Source organism: Hesperophylax consimilis, chromosome 24, assembly GCF_061612785.1.
Source record: "Hesperophylax consimilis isolate HC1 chromosome 24, BYU_Hcon_1.0, whole genome shotgun sequence".
Taxonomy (NCBI): domain Eukaryota; kingdom Metazoa; phylum Arthropoda; class Insecta; order Trichoptera; family Limnephilidae; genus Hesperophylax; species Hesperophylax consimilis.
The window spans coordinates 29651064-29671879 of record NC_142859.1 but is presented as its reverse complement, the minus strand read 5'-3'; the positions used below and the strand labels follow the sequence as shown (position 1 = coordinate 29671879).

Genomic DNA, 20816 nt, shown 5'->3' with positions numbered 1-20816 from the left:
ACACTTCCGTTAATGCAAAAACTAAGGAAAATATTCCCAATGTTTGAGATAATGCAACTGTAAAGAATAATTATGCATGTAAATATTTTTCACAAATAAACCCTTTCCAAATATCGATGATTTAAAAATCTGGCTTATTATTTTAACATTAAAAGAAAAAATGATTCCTATTTAATAGAGGCATAACATATTTATTCTTCTTTATCTCCCCTACCTATTTCGACATCATCAAAACAAAAAAGTAAATAGGCACCACTATTTCACTGGCTTCAAACAACTATCTTGTTTTGACATATTTTTAATATTGGAATTCTTTTTCCTATTTTTAAAGTCTACCAGCTTCTGAAATTTCTTTTGCTGCTAATCGACACATTTCCAAAGATACTTAGTTCTTTCATCTCCTTCTAGAAATTCCAACGTTTCCTTTTACGTTCTTCAAATTCTGCCAAAAGTTATTGAGATGAAAAATTGTCTCTGCGATACTTATCGTAAATCTCGAGGAGAAATTGTTCAACCCGCGGAAGATTGTTTGCGATCTCGTTTTATCGTAAGTCTAATGAAAATATTTCAGATGCTGCAGTTACTCAAGAACGTAATACAAAGTCTTTGAACAGTGCTTTTGAAGAAATTGTCCTTCACACGATTGTATCTTGGCACACTCCACTTAGTTTATTCACATTCATGCATTCTCTTCTGTTATCCCGACTCTTTACTCTTTATATGACGCGACTCGATTATTTATTAGTTTCACCAGACTTGATCGTGCCATGGCGTCTTCAGGCATGGCACTATGATCTACCATTCACATTTGCATCTACAAATTTTTAGAAGATAGGTACCATCCGTCCAAGTTTTTTGAAGTGAATAATAAAGCGCCACATTAAATTATTATAGATGTCTCTACCCTTTAACATGACACAATAATAAATCAGTATACATGACGCTTTTATTATTTTTAATTCCAAAAATTATTTTCACAATTTATTCTTTTAAAATGCATAACATTTAAAAACGTTTATAATACACTTACAAAATACATAGTGAATGGCATAAGTACAAAATAGTGAAAAAAATTGTATTTTTACATTAATGAAGGAACTAGCTTTTGAGTTTGATTTATGAGTAAAAAGTAGTATCTATCATATATAGGATGTTTGATACTACAGGTTGTGGTAGCATTATAAAATTTAAATATGGTTCAAAATAAAATTTATGTATTTCATTAATGATGTTACGCGTGTTCAATTTTTTAAATATAATTTTTCAGTTTTCTTGAATAATATCAAATCGTTTTTTGTTTTTTGTTTTTCGGGAAAAAATTAAAATATTTTATCTCTTTGGTAATATAATTTTTTTGCATTAGTTGTGTAGAAAACAGAGAAATTTTTATGCCTTAATGATGAATTCGGTTTGAAATCTTTAAATGTATTTTATTTGAATACTTGCAATATTGAGCCTTTTTATAGATGTCTTCAATTTTATTAACTTGCAAAATTTTAACAATGTTGCCTTTTCTAGAAAGGATTTCTTCGTAAACACAATAACAGTTGGTAAAACACAAAAATCACAAATATACATATTTAGTATAATATTGTAATTATTAATTTGAAATATGACTTCTTTGAAATGAAATGAACTTCCATACCTTACCTTTTTTATGTCTTGGTCTGTTTAATGTTATGTTCGAATTTATTATTTTTATCTACTGGTTCGATAAAAAACAACCGTCTGAGTGATGTATTTATTTGAAAATAATAAAAGAAAAAAAATTAAAATATGCACAACGCCATCTCTTAGCAAAATATAAAAGTTATAACCTCAAATAAAATTTTATAAAAAAAATTGTTAATAATTTAACAAAGTTGCAATGTTTTTGTATATTTTCGTGTAAGAATAATAAATACAAGTACATAAAGGGAGTAGGTATACAACTAACTAATTAGATACGAGTATCTTAATAAAATGTTCTAAAATTAGTTATAGGTTGTATCAAATTCCATTTCATCATATTTAACTCTAACGAAAATCTTTCAATCTGTGTAGTAACTTATTTATAAACATAAAAGCTGTAATGTTTCTGTATCTTTTTCGTTGGAGAAAGAATTTGAATATTTAATACAAATGCATAAATTGCAATGAATATTTAGCACTTCCTGGAATACCTTTAAAACAGGCTGAATGTTTTTATGTTCTAAAGTGGCAATCATTGTTAGTTTTCAGGTTCTTCGAATGAGTTAGTTTTTCAGGCCGGTATATTTTCAATTAACATAAAGAAACGAAGATCGAAACATTTAAAAAAATAACTTTTGAAACATTTAAATTTCAACATACATAATTTTTTTATCATATGAAGATGATGTTAAATCTTATTATTCTCATTAGCCCAATTGGGAGAATTTTTTTCCCGTATGGAGGCTCTGGGTTCGATTCCCAATTGCGACAGTCACCTTTTTATTTTTTTGTCTCTATCTATTATTTTGAAAATTTTTAATATTACCTTCTCCTTTAAAGATAAAATAATAATAAAAACATATATACTTGCGTTAGTCTGCATGAAATCTGGTTCAATGAACTCAATTTTACTTATCATTTGATCGTCATTTTCAAAATTGGAACTGATTGTCTGAATTCTTCAGACAAACGATAACGGTTTTATGTGCGTTCGTCCTGCGTGAAATATGGTGCGATGAATTGAAGTTCAAGTGTCGTTTTGAAATTGGAACTGTTTGAACCTAGCTAGAATATAATATTTTCAACAGAAAATTTAATGATCGCTTTCAAAATAACAGACTGTTATATTATGTATATTATGAAATACTAAACAATGTGGTTAGGTATTCTATTCACTCCACGTATACCTGTATAGAAAAGGGCGTGATAGTTAGTCAGTTAACATATTTATGATTACTTTAATTTTTACTTATAGCCTTTCCTGTTGTTACTTCCATTAGTTTACATTAAACTTGCAAGAACTCCTTAAAGAAAAACAAGAATCCTTTTAGCAGCAGAAATGAAAAAAAATGTAGCTTATCCTCGTGGTAAAAAGCAGTGAGTTTCAAAGGCTTTGGTACAACCGCATTATTAAGGCTCCGTCGTAAGCATTCAAAAAGAAGAAGAAGACGTTGGTTGGAAAGGGAGATATTTATGTACATACGAATGTTGGGAGAGCGCGTTTACATAAAAATATTATAATTAAGTGGCGGAAGCGAAAATATAATAAATCACGATTAACTTAAAATAGTGCGTAAATCAATCCACAAATTTATTAAGTACGACATAACAGAATCAAATATGTTTTTGTTTTTCGTTTCGTATATTTTGCGGTTATTTTCTATCGAGAGAATTTCATATAAATTCTTAAACAATATGACATTGCGGATTCCTGCGGAACATACAACCCCATTGTTACCCTCGTAAACAAAATTCCCCTATGTGACGTTTTTTTCCAGTCTCAAAGATAAATCCCGCAATGTTTAGAAAGAGTATTGGCCAAAGAGATATAATTAGAGGTGCTACTGCGTACAAATTATCTCGTCAAAACTTGTTCCACTATTAGAGCGGTAAGCGATGCGCATAGAAGTTAGAGCGTTGGGAGAGTTGGAGGTCAGTTGGAGGTCAAAAAACATATTTTTTCTCTTCATGTCTCATCTAAATATAATACATCAATGGTTTTGGCATATTGCTAGTCGTCATTTGACTATTTCCTGAAAACCGTGATTTCAACAACTCCTTATAATTCCTTACATTTCTCACAAAAGAAATTTCCTTGCTTATTCGTTTGAGAATTAGACATTGTTCCGTTCCTTCTCACCTTTTTAAAATTCACGTGCTTGACTCATCAGATTGTACATTCTGTGGTCACATATTTTTTTTCTCCAAACTAGTATCCTCTCTTTTATCAAGTCTTTCTTTTATCTCAAATTGCCTCCCCTTCATTCAATATCTCAATCTTTAATAAAATCATTTAATTTTGAAATTTGACAATATAAACCAAATTACTATACAAATTCACCTTCCCTCTCTTCATAGTTTAAAATTATAGCCAAGAACACCCTTGAAGGGTTGAAAAAAACCTTTTTTTAAGATGCTAAGAACTTAAAGTGTGTCATACAATACACGTCGAACGTGGGGTTCTAAAATATTTATATAAATGAAAAGGCGAAGAAAGGGCAGAAGAGCCATTCGACCCGGATGGTATTTCCGCCGATTCAGCACTGACTTATGGTGCAATTATTCGTCGCATATTGAGATTTTTCAGAGTATATTTTCAAGATGGGAATATTTCAAACGTGTAATATTAATGTGATCAATACGCGAAATTTATCTGCGTCTGCGGGTTCAAATATCGAGCCAACTCGTAAAATATTTTCAATGTTCGCTTCAATAGGTACAGATCGACCTGCTTATCTGTGCAGTCGGGCCCTCGCCGAATTTAATATGGTAGATATAAATAAATTAACGAATTTAAAAAATACTTATTTCTTTCGTCAGTTCTTTTATTTCGCTTGCACGGATAACGGATATACGTATTTATTTTTCTGCTCCCAGGAAGATGTAATTTTTGGGGATACTGTGTAGATTTATGATTAAAGTCATTGGGGGGATTACAATGGTAAAAGCAAGTTTGTGAATTAGGTGCTCGGCATTTCACTAATTCTGTATCACTTATTCCGCAGCAATATAGCTAGATTTCTTTTCGATCGGAGATTGGGTAAAGTTGAAGTATATCGTTCGGTATATACGGATATTTAAGATCGAGTTACTAAATCAGGCGAAAGCAACTTTAAGCGATAACTCTATTATTATTAATATTGGGTTTTTTTATGGAACATAGCTAAGGCCTGTTAAAACTCTACCGTTTTGCATTTCGTCAGTCTGTAAATTAGTTTTTGCTTTCCGTTTCTGTTTCAAGGTGGTGGCCAAATGAGTAAAAGTGAAATCGTCGTGTTTAATTCAACCGTTTATTAGCATTATTTTTTTCTAAATTATGGTAGGCACTTGCCCGAAGAAAGTTAAAACAGTATATTGTCATTCAGATAGTGAGGTTTCTTTGAAAAAAGTGTAAATTAATAAAATAGTTTTTTTTGTTAATTGTATGGCAAAATTATAATACGGCTTTTTAATAAAGTAGATGGATATATTTAACTACTTACAAATCTGACATTTCAGACGAATTTTTGATCTCGATTTATTAGATTAGAGAACCTCAAAATCATGCTTTTTTGGACGTAAAGGTCAGCTGTTTACAAAACTACTAATATCAACTAAACTGAAATGCAATTAATATTCTAAAACTAAGGTTTACCTAACCTAACCTAGCTGTTTTAGAATGTCAATATTTTTTCACGATAACTTTAGAACCTACAAACTTATTCTTCATTTTAAGATTTTGAGGAAAGTATATCAATTTATATTCCGTTACCAATTTGGTTATTCTCTTAATACACTGCGGACAGAAAGAAAATACTTTTTTCATTATCTTTTCACCCAAAAAAGGAATCCTGCGCTGTCACTAAATGAAAAAAAAACTTTATTACCTTCATTACCCGCATTTTTTTGCGAAATGAAATTCACTGAGTGAAATTTTCATATTCTCCGTGAGAAAGGTCTGCGAGATAGAGCATAACCCTTTTCAGTTATAACAAAGGTTTTATATTCTTTACACCAGACAGATTAAGCTCCCTGGTTAATTTTTAGGTGAATTTTCCGGTTTATCAAACAAAGCTCGTGGTATCATTATTTTGAATACAGAACAAACTAATATTTCTCGTACAATGGACTTACCTTCAACTTTATAATTAATGTTTACGTGAATAAATGTGTACCGTATTTAGCCATTTATTTTTCATTAAAGCTGTGTAGTATAAAACTAGAAATTATTCTATTCGATTCGTTTTACACGGCACTTTTTTATATCCAATTTCAATATGGGTCCATTGACCAAAAAAGAACATTGCCTCTTGTGTAACAATGTTTGTACAGTTAAAGATGGCGGACATTATTTTATATCTATACCTTACTGCATTATGTGGAAATGGTGCATGTTTATCCCTAAAAAAATGTAATATGCGTTTTTTTCTGAATTTGTAAGTGTATCACTATTCGGTGTTACGAATTAAGCATTTGTATTTAATGATTTGTTGACGGCAACAGCAAAGACAATTTTTTATTAAAAACCGATACAGTCAGTGATTAATAATCCAATTTATAATATTTACTGGAGAATTAGCCCGCATCCTAACTAATTCTAACAGATTAACAACTATTTATCACAGATTAACAACTATTTATCACAGATTAACAACTATTTCTAACAGAATAACAAATGGAAAATTCGCCCGCATCCTAACTAATTCTAACAGATTAACAACTATTTATCACAGATTAACAACTATTTCTAACAGAATTACAAATGGAGAATTCGCCCGCATCCTAACTAATTCTAACAGATTAACAACTATTTATCACTGATCAACAACTATTTCTAACAGAATAACAAATGGAGAATTCAACCGCATCCTAACTAATTCTAACAGATTAACAACTATTTCTAACAGAATAACAAATGGAGAATTTGCCCGCATCCTAACTAATTCTAACAGATTAACAACTATTTATCACAGATTAACAACTATTTCCAACAAAATAATAAATGACAAATGCTTTCACGTGATCTCTGGTTATGTTCACGGTGTTCAATTATTTTATCAGTAAATTGGTTTAACCGGTAATAAACCATTTAAATTGGGAGGGGGTAAAATAGAACCATATAAATAAGTCGTCTAAACGTGGTTAAAACCACAGTTTGAAAATGGTCTTGAAAGCCAAAACAGCTGTAACAATAACAAAAACCAAAAAATACTTGCAGAACTTAATAATTAAATTATTAAATTTGATTTTAATTAAATTTTTTTTTAAATTAAATGGAGTTCTACGAATTAAACAATGAATAAATGATTGATAACAAAATATCTTTTTCAGCATATAAAAAGGTTGTAAAGTTTGTGTATTAGAGACAAATTACGGTAAATAAAGCCAGCTAAACGACATTTCGCTCGCATGAAATGTTTTTCCGAGATTTAAATTATCCAATGTCACTTAGCAGTTTTTTTCCCGTGCAAAAAAACACATCGATCAGTTGCTCTGTTGCGACGTGAAAAAGGGACAAACAAACAACAAAAAAACACTTTGGAATTTGTAACATTAGTTGGCTAAGATCAATTTCATAGATACTTTGTGTAAATTTCTTCGAAGAGTTAAGGCGTGAGGGATCGCTATAACAACGTATTTATGCCTTTTACAGCGAAAACGCCAATGTACATACCTAGAGCTAGCATTACTAAAGCGGTTTGTTTGGGAGGTTACATTAATAAGTCTTGGGCAAACTAAAATCCTACTGCCTATAAGTGTGTTTAAAAAGATTTAAGTTTGGATGTAAGTATTACTTTAATAGTTTTAAGTATTACTTTAATAGTTTTAGGACTAGTTTTGAAAAACCGTCCTTACGCAATATGTCTTCCAATTCCAACATCTAACTGACAGTTGACATTTGTGTTCCCTCTAATGCGGTTGGGTACGAGGCCGACTAGATTGCCGGTGTATTTGAGGCCTGGGCGCGCGATAGTCGAATTGCGAAATAGTGCTGTCGTTGAATATTTTTTTTACATTAGCTCCACACACTTGAGACAAAAATAATTTCCCTAATGGTCTATGCCATATTTGGGGATGCTGTGTAGTGGGTCTTTTTAAGGAAAGAAAAGAGAAAAGTTGTGGGAATGTAAAGGTAAAGGGTTAAATGGAAATCTGGGTTTCAGTTTTTAGGAGTAATAGACGTATTAATTCAACCCTCCCGCTGCGGAGCAAGGCGATGGTTCGAGAGAGTCCTGCTGGGAAATTCTCTAGCGGTCTCTCCCGATCTGCGCAGACGTATCCGTATCAGCCTCCAAGTCCTAGACAAACCCCATCCCATGAACCCGGTCACCCCTGCTAAGTCACCACATGTAGCGAACTACTTTGGATGACCTATTGCAGAGGTTTTGGCAATCTAGTAAATGGTTGCCGGTGTGGCGGTACCCATACCCGTCTCAAATTGTAAGCTTCACCGTTTAAAAATTCTCTGTTGTTTTTTTTTCAATATGCTTGCCGTAAAACAACTCACAAATCAGAAGTTACAACGAGTATCAACAACAATCGCAGCAATTTTCAAATTTTCGTAGCTCGATGGCATATGTGACGCTTCAAAATCCATCGCATGCCACGGCCTGTCCTCTAGCCGGCCTCGGTTTGGGTACATGTGACATCACACACCCTGACGTCACCCCGCCCCAGGGACGCTATCACCGGACCCCGGAACCCAGTTATAAATTAGTAAACATGGCTTTAACTGACGAAATTACTTAAAATATTACCTCAGTCCACTGCCATAGTGAGAGAGAACCAACAACTTTATAAATACGGTCACATTTTTGAGGGAATATTAACTTTAATACCTCGGTGTTTGTGGGGATATATTTCACGCGGTTTAGTACACATAGGTGGCGCTTGGTTGGTGGTACTTACAGTGATACATAGACTTAATTATATCCAAACATTTTGCTGGGAAAGCTTCAAGTTTCGCCATTAAATGGGTTTCCCAGTGAAGGTGAAATTTTTCAGAATTTTTTTTCTGAATACCGCACAAGAGTCCCAACTGCTCCCAATTGTCTAGAGCCGGTGAGACTATGGCATCCCTAAATCGGGGTTTATTGTGCGGGTGAAGGTAACATGGCAAAAACCATTTCAATCAACTTTTCAATTCTGAATGGTGGTCTTACACTGAGAATATCTTCCACACTATGATCAGCTCAAAGTGATAAATGTTGTAAAAGGCAACAGACAGTGTGAAAAGGACAAAAAGAATTAAGGTGAAAGTATCTAACTCTTGTAATAATAAAGCAATCCAAGAAAATAATAATCGTTTGGGAAACAAACTAATCATTCACATAGATTTAGTTCTTTACGTATTTATTTTATTAAAGGCCTACCGATATTCTCCTTTTATTGAATTCTCAAGTGTCTGAATAGCCAGAGGCCAAACGAATGAAATACTTGTTGGAATCCTGGGTATAAGAATGGAATTCCTCCAAATGAAGAATTCGGTAATCGAATGAACAGAACTTACTATAGAAGATAAAAATAAAAATAACGACGGAAGAATTCGTAGACAGTACAAATAAAATGTGACTGTGGTTCTGTGATTCCAGGAATGGGGAGTAAAGGGAGCCGTAAAGATATAAATCATTAAAAAGTTTTTCAGATCTGTTCTTTGTGCCTGCCACGGACAGCGGTCATATGTCGGATCTCTTCTTAATGCCTACCATTGACAACAGTCATTTGCCAGATATCTTCTTAATGCCTACCACGGACAGCGGCCATATGCCAGATCTCGTCTTAATGCCTGCCACGGACAGCGGTCCTATGACAAATCTCTTCTTAATGCCTACCACGGACAGCGGTCATGTGCTAAATCTAATCTTAATGCCTGCCACGGACAGCGGTCATATGTCAAATCTCTTATTAATGCCTGCCACGGACAGCGGACATATAACAAATCTCTTCTTAATGCCTGCCACGGACAGCGGTCATATGACAAATCTCTTCTAAATGCCTGCCACGGACAGCGGTCATATGACAAATCTCTTCTTAATGCCTGCCACGGACAGCGGTCATGTGCTAAATCTTTTCTTAATGCCTGCCACGGACAGCGGTCATATGACAAATCTCTTCTTAATGCCTGCCACGGACAGCGGTCATATGACAAATCTCTTCTTAATGCCTGCCACGGACAGCGGTCATGTGCTAAATCTATTCTTAATACCTGCCACGGACAGCGGTCATATGACAAATCTCTTCTAAATGCCTGCCACGGACAGCGGTCATATTACAAATCTCTTCTTAATGCCTGCCACGGACAGCGGTCATATGACAAATCTCTTCTTAATGCCTGCCACGGACAGCGGTCATATGACAAATCTCTTCTTAATGCCTGCCACGGACAGCGGTCATGTGCTAAATCTCTTCTTAATGCCTGCCACGGACAGCGGTCATATGACAAATCTCTTCTTAATGCCTGCCACGGACAGCAGTCATGTGCTAAATCTAATCTTAATGCCTGCCACGGACAACGGTCATATGCCAGATCTCTTCATGCGTTGAATTTAATTCGTCAACCCTTTTTAAAATCTCAATAACTAGTTGGAACATATGTATATTTTTTTAATTTGATATCATTTACGATCAATTAATAATGAATTAGTAAACTTTTGTCACCAAAAATTTATGGGACAAGCAGAATTAACACATTTCTTTCTTCTGTCCACAGTGTAAAGACCGAACTCCAAAACAGCGGCGCACTCTCGCGGCTGTACATAGCCAACGCGGCCAAAAAGGACTCCGGCAACTACACGTGTGCCCTGGAGGAGGTGTCCGCCACCACCGTGGCCGTGCACGTGCTCAGAGGTAAGCTAGCCGCAACCACGTGACTTTAAACCACCCCCATTAACCGCCACCTGCCATTTCCCACCGCCCCCGTCGCAGGATAACGTAAGTACCCGTAAACTGTGATAACATACTCATCACATCAAGTGTGATGTATTAACATCATGTACTAGAACTTTTAAAGCATCACTTTTTAAAACAAAAATAAAGTAAAAAATTGAGTATTTTTTCGCCCGCCATGCTGGAGATGTCCTTGTGTTACGGTGATATTATTGATGTTTGTTTTTCAGATTTATTCAGTGGCTATATGGGTGATGAAGACTGTGACTGTGTCGGTAAGCTCGCTGGGGAATGCTGTCTTGAGAGTTGGTCTAGTATACAACTCATCAAATCAAAATTAAAGAGACAGTCATTATCAACGCATCATTGGTAAAACTTATAAGAAGGTTTAAATAATCTTTGAAAGTAAGAAAGATCTTTGATCTGTCTTGGCTGGTGATCTAAGAGTTAAGGTTCTAGGTTAGACTAATAGATAGTGGAGGTGCGATGTTAAGCTTGGTTGCAAAGGATCTAAAATGTATTTGGCCATACGTTGTTTTTAAGTAACAGATCCTGTGAACTTTGGAGCACAATTTTCGTTTCAATTTATATTTTAAATTTATTCTTATTTATTAAAACATCTTAAAATGTTTGGATTATTTGATAAAAAATAATTTTTGGAGGTTCCCATACAAGTTAGGACGCTGATTTGATTCAGTGTCCCGGCCTTGTGATCTAGGAGGTTTTGCTTCTAGGCCCTATTACGACGTATACTACGCATGATGAGACCGTGCAGTAGAATTTGTATGTAGCGCGATGTATACGCGTCATTTATGCAATAAGTGATTGTAATAAGAGATGCGCAAATAAGCAACGACATCAACCTTCATTTAATTCTCCTGACTTATTACTTAATATGTTTTATAACACCTTTCTTTTTCTTTTAGTTTTTACTTTATTATTACATCACTATAGCACGTAAGCTTTCAGTTTCTTTTAAAACTAAAAGTAATGCGTAAAACTGTTTTGTGGAATTCCTGTAATAGCATGGAGACGTAAAAATATAATCCAAAGCAGTTAAGAAATATCTATTTGAGTGATAAATTTAATGATCACCATTAAATCCACAAAAAAGACTTATCTTTTAAGATACTAAGTGATATTATACATCATGATGCATCGTAAGGTTTTTTATATTAACAAAAACGAAATAAAACAATCGTACTTTGTTGCCCCATACGCAGATATAAAAAAAATAAAATAAAAAACATAAGACCACAATAGCCCGCCTACAAACAGTGGCTGATATTGAAAACTCCAATCAAATTCAATTCTCTCCAAATTTTAACGGGCCAATGAAAACTTCAACCAAAAATATTAAAATTGTATTCCATCGTCTGCAAAAATTAAACCTCACCTCTTCCTAAATTGTTAAACGAAGCCTAGTTCACAAGTAATGGCGAAAATTATTTATATTTACTGAGACGCTCAACAAATAAAGTTTTGTGCCTGTAAGTTTTTCAGTGCAAAAAATTTACAGGAATAAGAAATTTTTAAGTGGTTCATAATATTTTACGAATTCTTAAAGGTAAAATTGAAGGACTTTGTTAAAATTTCATATAAAGTTTGAGTTTTTGGTGAATTTTGTTTCTTCATATACACATATATTGTTTTGCTTACGGGCAAACTTTGTTAGTATATAATCCATTTTGAAAGGGATTGCATGCGACAAAAGTCGTTTTGCCATTTCAGAAATATTGTAAAAAGTTATTTAAACCTGATTTGTGTAGCATTTTTTAAGAAGCGATATCTTAAACTCATTAACGTCAAATACAATAATATGAGCAAAATGGTTACTTAATTTTAAAAAATCATACAATACTAGGACCTTATAGGAATTCAAAATCGTATATTTGGTTGGTTAGGTCATAAAATTTGTTTGAGCATTTCTTATTATTACTATTTCTTATGTTGGAAAAAGAAGGCCAATGAAGAAATTAGAGAATTAAAATGCCAATATTTTTATTATTATTTACAAACGATCAATTATATTTAATTAATTTGACTTTTAAAGTTTTCAAGCGTCGTTTCATGTAAAAAAAATTGCAGCCTCAGATATAAAAAAAATCCGAATTTGAAGACAATATTAGATAATTATTTTATTTCATTTTGTCATTGCTTATTCGTTATAACAATTAAATTATTTTATGTCGATTAGATAAAACCGGTGCTTTTAAAAGTTAGCTTTTATAAATATTTATCAAATTTGAATGTGTCAAAAACACGGTCGGGTCTATTAAAAAGTTTAATGAAATTACTATCCTTTGAAGGGTGTATCTAATTCTTAGAATCATTTCGATCCTCTTTGAAATTTTGAGTTAATTTATGTTCCATTTGGTTCAAAGAGAATAATTATTTGAGACCACGTGGACAATATAAAATGTTTAAACGTATATTTTTCTTACTCATAAAATTTTATAAAAAATTATTTTCCTTTTATAAAAAGCGTTTTATTAAAGTTGTTTCTTATAAAATTTATAATATTAACCCCTTAGGCAAGTTGTCCGGTTTCGGGAACAAGTAGCTATTATCCGTTGAGTTAATTTGTTCGCTTTTGGGAAGAGCTCCTATGGTCTTATATAAATCGTTGTATCTTCCTCATTGTCACGGTAAGAAATATTATATTTTAAGTGTGTTAGAAAGAAAAAACACCACGCTTTATATTCAAATCTACAAAATAATTGAACCAAAGGTGTTGACCGCAATTTATGAAACTAGGTGAATTTAAAATAATAGATTTCAAATAAAACGATAAGAAAGTTGGGCAATTTTTTTTTATTTTTTTTTTTTTATATTAACTCCACACAGGAGGCCCTGAAGAAAATAATTTCCCTCAGGGCCTATGTCATCTTTGGGGATGCTGTGTGGAGGGTCTTTTTGTGGAGAGGAAGGAGTGAACATGGGTCTTGAAGAGTCCCATGTTGTAGGAGGGAGGAAACACAGAGGCCGGCAGTTCGTTCCACAGCCGAGCTGTTGAACTTAAGAACGAATCTTAGAAGCGACCCGTTCTCATGTGACAAATGTCAACCGTGTACAAATGTTGGGCGCGCGTTTGGCGTGTATCCCGACTACGCACCGGTGCCGAAGGGATCAATGACGCTAGTTCCTCAGAGCATCTTCCACTGTAATACCGGGCAATGGTTATGTTTAAAATACATTTGTTTATGTATGCATTCAAAAAAATAATATTCAAATATTTTATTTTTATTTCTTATAATACTTTATGAAAGGGTATTTATCACCTTAAAAACAATTATTTTTTATTTTTAGATACGTTCAGAAATATTCCATTTATTTGGATTTTATTGCAGAGCGGAAATATATGCCAATTCTCTGACCAGAGGCTTGCTAAATAGTTAAATGTTGGAAACAACGATTGTTTTTCATTTTTTTACATTTCTAATTTAATTGAGAAATCTTTGAAATTGTTTTGTAACTGCGCTCTTAAGTAGTTGTCTTGTAGTAGTTGTAGTAGTAGTCTTGGGAGTTGAGTAGCGCCCTTTGTGGCAGCTGGACGCGTCATGCCGTCTCCAACCACTTTGTGTTTTTTTTAGTATTTTCAAGGGAAACGAGGCAACATCCCTTTGAAGTTATTTAAAAAATCAGTGAATCAACATTTTAAATTAACTTACCAATTAGTAATCAGAACTTAATAGTAATGTGACTAGAGTGCAGTGTTTCAAAAATGAATAATCGAAAATTGTGCTAAAAACATTCTAAATTCGCTGAAGTTGAAGTTGACTTTGGGACGAGAATCGGTAACTGTTGTACGCCAGATGTTTTCAATGTTATTCTTGGAAACAGTGAAAGCCCTAACAAGTGCCCAAGGTGATTTATTATTCCGTCCGCCGCCTTTTATTTCGGAACAATGCACCACTAACATAATCACCAGAAACAAGTGTACAAGGAGATGGACTTTCCGAGCGTCACAAGGTTTGTTATCTATGTGAGGATACTGTGTCAGCGCTTAATTAGCAGCAGACACATACCTGGACGGATGACGAACCTCGTGCTGGCACTGTTGGTGGCGCGGTGCACTCTTTCGCTGCAGTAGCTGGTCCAGTTTCCTCACCACCTGGGATTCTTGCTGCAGAGTCTCCATCCTCTACCTTCGTCGAATGTCACAGCGGTGCTGCCAAGGTCTGGAATCCATGAGAGGACATTGTGTCAGCGCTCTATTAGCAGCAGACACATACCTGGACGGATGACGAACCTCGTGCTGGCACTGTTGGTGGCGCGGTGCACTCTTTCGCTGCAGTAGCTGGTCCAGTTTCCTCACCACCTGGGATTCTTGCTGCAGAGTCTCCATCCTCTACCTTCGTCGAATGTCACAGCGGTGCTGCCAAGGTCTGGAATCCATGAGAGGACATTGTGTCAGCGCTCTATTAGCAGCAGACACATACCTGGACGGATGACGAACCTCGTGCTGGCACTGTTGGTGGCGCGGTGCACTCTTTCGCTGCAGTAGCTGGTCCAGTTTCCTCACCACCTGGGATTCTTGCTGCAGAGTCTCCATCCTCTACCTTCGTCGAATGTCACAGCGGTGCTGCCAAGGTCTGGAATCCATGAGAGGACATTGTGTCAGCGCTCTATTAGCAGCAGACACATACCTGGAAGGATGACGAACCTCGTGCTGGCACTGTTGGTGGACGCGGTGGACTCTCTCGCTGCAGCAGCCGGTCCAGTTTCCTCACCACCTAGGATTCTTGCAGCAGACTCTCCATCTCCGTGTCACCTGTTTCTGTACTTCATTTTATTTAACTTAATTTCAATTTGTAATATTTATATTATTTTTTTTTGTAATATCTGCATTAACTGTACAGCGCCCCTGAGGTGATATTTCGCAAAAGCGGCGCTATAAAAATCATCCAATAAATAAATAGGTACCTGGTGTTTATTTATTGCATCTCACTATACATAAAACACTTTTTTTTCACATAAAAATCAACCTCACTAGAACTAAGTTCTACTAATTCCTCGTACTTCCATAACATCACAATCGTTACATAACTCTTAATTAAAGAAAGTTTCTCAGGTTACGAATAACCATACACTGTTTTTTATTCTTGTATTTTGATAACATTACGATTGTTAAATATCTCTTGTGCGATTATATCACTGCTTAACTTGAAAGAAAGAAAACAACTTTGAAAGAGTAATTTTACACGGACGAGAAATTAATATTATCGGAGTAAACATTATTAGGAATTTAAACTGGAATAACTTTAGAAATAAAATTGACTATCGGAAAGTTGTGTTAATAAAAAAAAATGTGTCTAAAGTTTCAGATATCATTTGCAAAAGTTCGAAATCATGAAAATAATTTTGGATTTCTCATTTAAAATAACTGGCCCGAAATTTCTTATTCCGAATAGTTTTGGCAATAGAAGATATTTCCATTTTTTCTTGAATTTGAATTTTCATGTATTGCTCAATTTAGAGTTGATTCAAATAACATATGCTATATATATATGTGTGTATCTGTGTACTCTTTCGACAGAGATATCCTTGCAAAGCGTTTCCTGATAAATAAGTTTTTGTTTTGCTTAAGCCTACTGTTCTTATAAAGTAATAGGGAATAATAAATAATAATGAAATACTAACTTTAGAAGAGTACAATCAACTCCACTCAGATAGATGTTGATGGAATTTTTCACTGGAGTAAAGGGAATCGAATTGAATTCAATGTTTAATTTTGTCATTCACTAAGGTGAGTCATACCTGATATTAGATTTAAAACATATCTCTACTATCTTGGAGTCATGTTTGATAGTAGGCTGACATTTATTTTGCTGTATATTGAGATGACTTGTAGGACTTCATTGAAAATGCTGGGCTGTGTTCTACGCACTGCAAGGAATTTTAGAGATTTCCAGGTTCACATAGTTTTCTCCAATTCTTTAGTGAGGAGTAGACTTGAAAGTGGTTCGGTAATTTGGAGTCTACACCAGGTAAATAATTCTCTCATGTTGGAGAGAATTCAGAAGAAATTCTTGAGTTTTCTCTACATAAGGGATTATGGCTACTACTCGTGGCTTTATCCTACCGACTTTCTTTTGTGTATGCTCGGAGTCAACCGTCTATATATGAAGAGAGAGGTACATATTGCTTCACAAATCTTCATTTAAAACGCGGTTATTGTGGAGAGCAATCATTTCTATATTCCCGATGGTTATCTTCATCACTGACCACTTAGACTGCTCTATCTCCCAGCCTGCAGGACTAACCTGCCACTGGCCATGCCGTTGCTTTTAAAAGGCAAGCCAATTAATCACTTTAAATATTGAAGACAATATTAGTGATTCCTAAACGCAAATCTGAAACAGAAAAATCAGAAAAGGAAACGGTCACATCTGGGACTCGAACCCAGGACCCTTGTCTTTCCGGGACAATGCTCTACCAACTGCGCTAATGGGACCCTATCCTCATCGGTCACTTTTAACTGTATCATACTTCGAATAAGAACTACCAACGTTGTCTTCATTTTTTCACCGCACATTTTTATTGGCAACTATCTTTATGTATGATCGCAAGATTCAACCCGAACTAAATGCAATCCTAGACAGCGTCTTTCAAATTATAATATTTAAATATTATAATTTGAGGTTTTACTCAATAAGTTATTCCGAAAAATAATAATTCATTTCTAGACTTGCAGAAAAAGTCAATAGATGTCGCACATTAAAAATAAAAACAATAAGATAGGTTTATTTATTATAATGGGACCATTAGCGCAGTTGGTAGAGCATTGTCCCGGAAAGACAAGGGTCCTGGGTTCGAGTCCCAGATGTGACCGTTTCCTTTTCTGATTTTTCTGTTTCAGATTTGCGTTTAGGAATCACTAATATTGTCTTCAATATTTAAATATTATAATTTGAGGTTTTACTCAATAAGTTATTCCGAAAAATAACAATTAATCACTATTATACTCGTAGTTGATATATCCACTGTTTATATTTATGTAACAATTTATTTGTTTAAAAACGCATTAAAACAATAGAAATTTTGTAATCATTTTTAAAATGTTTTTTTTTATAATTTTTTTTATAATCAATATATAGTTTTTTACAGGTTTTTTTTCGATGTCTGTCTCAATAGGATAAACCTGTGTCGAGACAGACGTATTGAATATATAAATTAATGTTTACATGTTATTTGATACATATAATATTTCATTACATTAAATGACAAAGTGAAAATGATAAAAAATAACAAATGATAAATTGGTTAATCAGCATCTAGCACATACTTATGAGGGGATTTTTATAAAATTTAGATCTTCGATCTGTCTTGGCTGATGATCCAAGACTTGATGTCTGTTTTATATTTCAAAAAAAAAACAGTCTAATGGCTAGTGGGAGAGCATTATATAGCCATGTTGCAAAATATCTAAAATTTAAGTTAAGGTTAGAGGGTTAAGAAAAAGTTTTTGCGATTTGTCCCCATAAGGTAGTGCGGCTACTATCCGTGGCTCTGCTCTAAGAACTATCTATCTTCTGAGCATTCTCGTATTGCTCGAACTTCATTCCTTACAGATTTGTAGAGGGGAGGGTTAAATTCCGCCACGCATTTCTCAGTTATTGCTAGACTATCGGAACTCGGCATTGTCTGTGCTCCTGATTACTATCTTAATTTGCGTCGATATAGATTATTTTATCTTCTTACCTGTATGACCAACCTGCCAATGGTGAAGAGGAGCATATTGCTCCTGAACCAATTGTTTTGCGACATCAGATTTTTTCGTGTTAGTGAAGAGAGATACAAAAGGGAAATCCTATCGATTCTATAAATCTTTCAACCACTGGCTGATTTTAACAATTTTAATTTTTTCAGATTCATATTACTTTTAAGTTTTTTTTTTAATATTACGTACATTTAAAATTTTAAACGCCGCAGTGCCTACAAAAGCTTCCCTTTACTGTTAACCTTTTGATTGTTACGTTTTTAACCGTATTTTTTTGTTACAGGTGAAAATCCTCTTGCTATGCAGCGCGGTGATTCATCTCAGCTTCGACCGTTCGCCATTTCTTCTCTCCTGTTACTGTCTCTTCTAACCAGATGACAATTGATCTACGAAACTCTCATCCCTTTTACATATTTATATCGTCAATACTTCGTATAAAATACTTTTTACGTATTTCAATGTGAACATAATCTTTTAATATAATTATGATATGTACATCTTATTCTTAAATTTATCGGGACTTTTAAGTCTGCACTAAATAAACTTTTAAAATGTGAATTTAAAGTTTATTATGTTACATTTAGGTTATTCAATGGTTATCGAAACAAAATAAAATGAATGCATGCAATTCCTTCAACATCAACAAGTTCGTGGTGGTCCTGGGTCGATCGTGAACGATCTAATCATTATAACCCGATCACAAACAGAGATATGCAAGTATCCGATACTCAAGTAGTGTACAACTCCACGTCGCTACTGAAATCACAAGACCTGCGTCGCCACCAATCGTTGTTGAATTCTCGTAACGTCAAAACTAGAGTGCTTTCTTAATCTGACTCTTAACCAAACAGTTGCAGTAGCTGTCATTTTTATATCCTGTATTTCTTTGCTGGCTGTTTTATTACTGTCATTGATCTAAATAATACGAATTTTTACAAAATGTCGGACACAAATGTTTAAAGTCTTGAAGACGTGAGTGAGAAGTACAACGCCCGGCCGATCACTGGAAAAAGGCGTCACTGACGAGTTTACAAAATTTCGGCAAAGTGTGCTTGTGTACGAACCTAAACGCTGATGTATTGCGGTAGCATATATATACTTGTGTATCCCCGTGGAAGAAGGGCCTAAAAATAGAACCATGTATTGTAAACTGGTGTCTTACACTACTATATTTTATTTAACTTAAATCTGAAGCATGACGTAAAATTCAAAATATTTACTATTTATCCAACTAATAACACGTAGGTAGGTACATATTATACTTATATCTGGTGGAAATAAATAATAGCTAAATAATATACTCTTTTGTACATATACTATAACCAAATTAACGATTAAAAAACATATTTTAATCTGTACACCAATTTTTTTTATTGATTCATTAGAATAATTGATTTATAAAATATGATTTGGTAATGTGACATCGACACAATTAGCAACAAAAATTGTGAATTTATCTGTTTTAACTGTGCTTTGGGCTGAAAACAAAGCGAAAGTAAGCATTTTCATTGTTTTATAGATATGGTAAAAAACGTTGAATGCATGAAAACTTCGTGAAAATTAACAATTATTATAACTAAAAATCTTACCGTTTTCTTAAACGTATTTTAAATTGTAAATATATTACCTATCGATTCTATAATAACATTAAAATTTAAAATGTATTCCAAAATATGAATTACCTTGAATTTGTATAATAATGTAAAATATTGTTTTTAAAACATGTTAATAATTTCACCCTACGGGCTGTTTTGATTAAAAATTTTAAGACTTTTACGTTTTGATAATATCATAAATTTATCAAATATTTTTAATAACACACTTTTCTCTGGCTTGCTTCTAAAAGGTCCAAAGTCAGATCTTCAATATTTTTTTTGCAATTTCGCATCAAAATAGAAACGATTTTTGATTTTCCGAAAAGGTTATCTTAAAAAATTCTCGTTTAATTTGAAACAAGCCACAGTTTTTATACCTGGTTTTTATACAAATATTTAAAAAAAAAATTAAAATGGTTGTTTTTCGTCACTTCTGTGTTGGTCATATTGACTGAAAAGAGCATTCAAAACCTAGGTATAGATTTAAAAATCATGGAAATTAAAATGTGATTTCATTAGTTTTTCGTAAAACTGATTGGTAGTACTATTCACATTTGAATAAAAGTATCTACGGCCTATTCCACAGCTCTCTAATTTTTTTAAATTTCCTCATCAGGTGATAAATTTAAATTAATAATTATGATATTATTAAAAGAAAACTACAATGAATGCCACCATCACGAATTTGGCTTCCTCCACTAATGAGGTCCTTCGTCATTCGCTTCTAGTCCTCAGTCCTTAAATAAAAGTCAGTCCTTTTAAATCCTCTTCAACGCAGTGAATCCACCCCTCCTTTACTCTGCCTCTATGTCACTTCCACTGAGGCACTTATATATAATACGAAAAAAATTAAACACGGAAGGTGTTCTCACCCGGGGAAGTGAATTAACCTTTCTTGCGCATACAAACAGTTTGTCGTGTCTAGAATGAATGAAACATGTGAGAAGCTTGGAAGTATGTTT

At 33.8% G+C, this 20816-nt stretch overlaps 1 protein-coding gene across 2 annotated transcripts in view; it reads left to right on the top strand.

Annotated features, from left to right (window-relative positions):
* LOC149412184 (opioid-binding protein/cell adhesion molecule-like) overlaps window positions 1–19916 on the top strand; it is a 542679-nt gene extending 522763 nt beyond the window's left edge. For both annotated transcript variants that reach the window (XM_089646391.1, XM_089646392.1), the window contains 2 exons: window positions 10361–10497; window positions 18543–19916. In XM_089646391.1, coding sequence (XP_089502517.1) covers window positions 10361–10497; window positions 18543–18637 — 232 coding nt within the window. In that variant the 3' untranslated portion in view covers window positions 18638–19916. The remainder of the gene's footprint in view (window positions 1–10360; window positions 10498–18542) is intronic.
* Window positions 19917–20816: the final 900 nt, after the last annotated feature.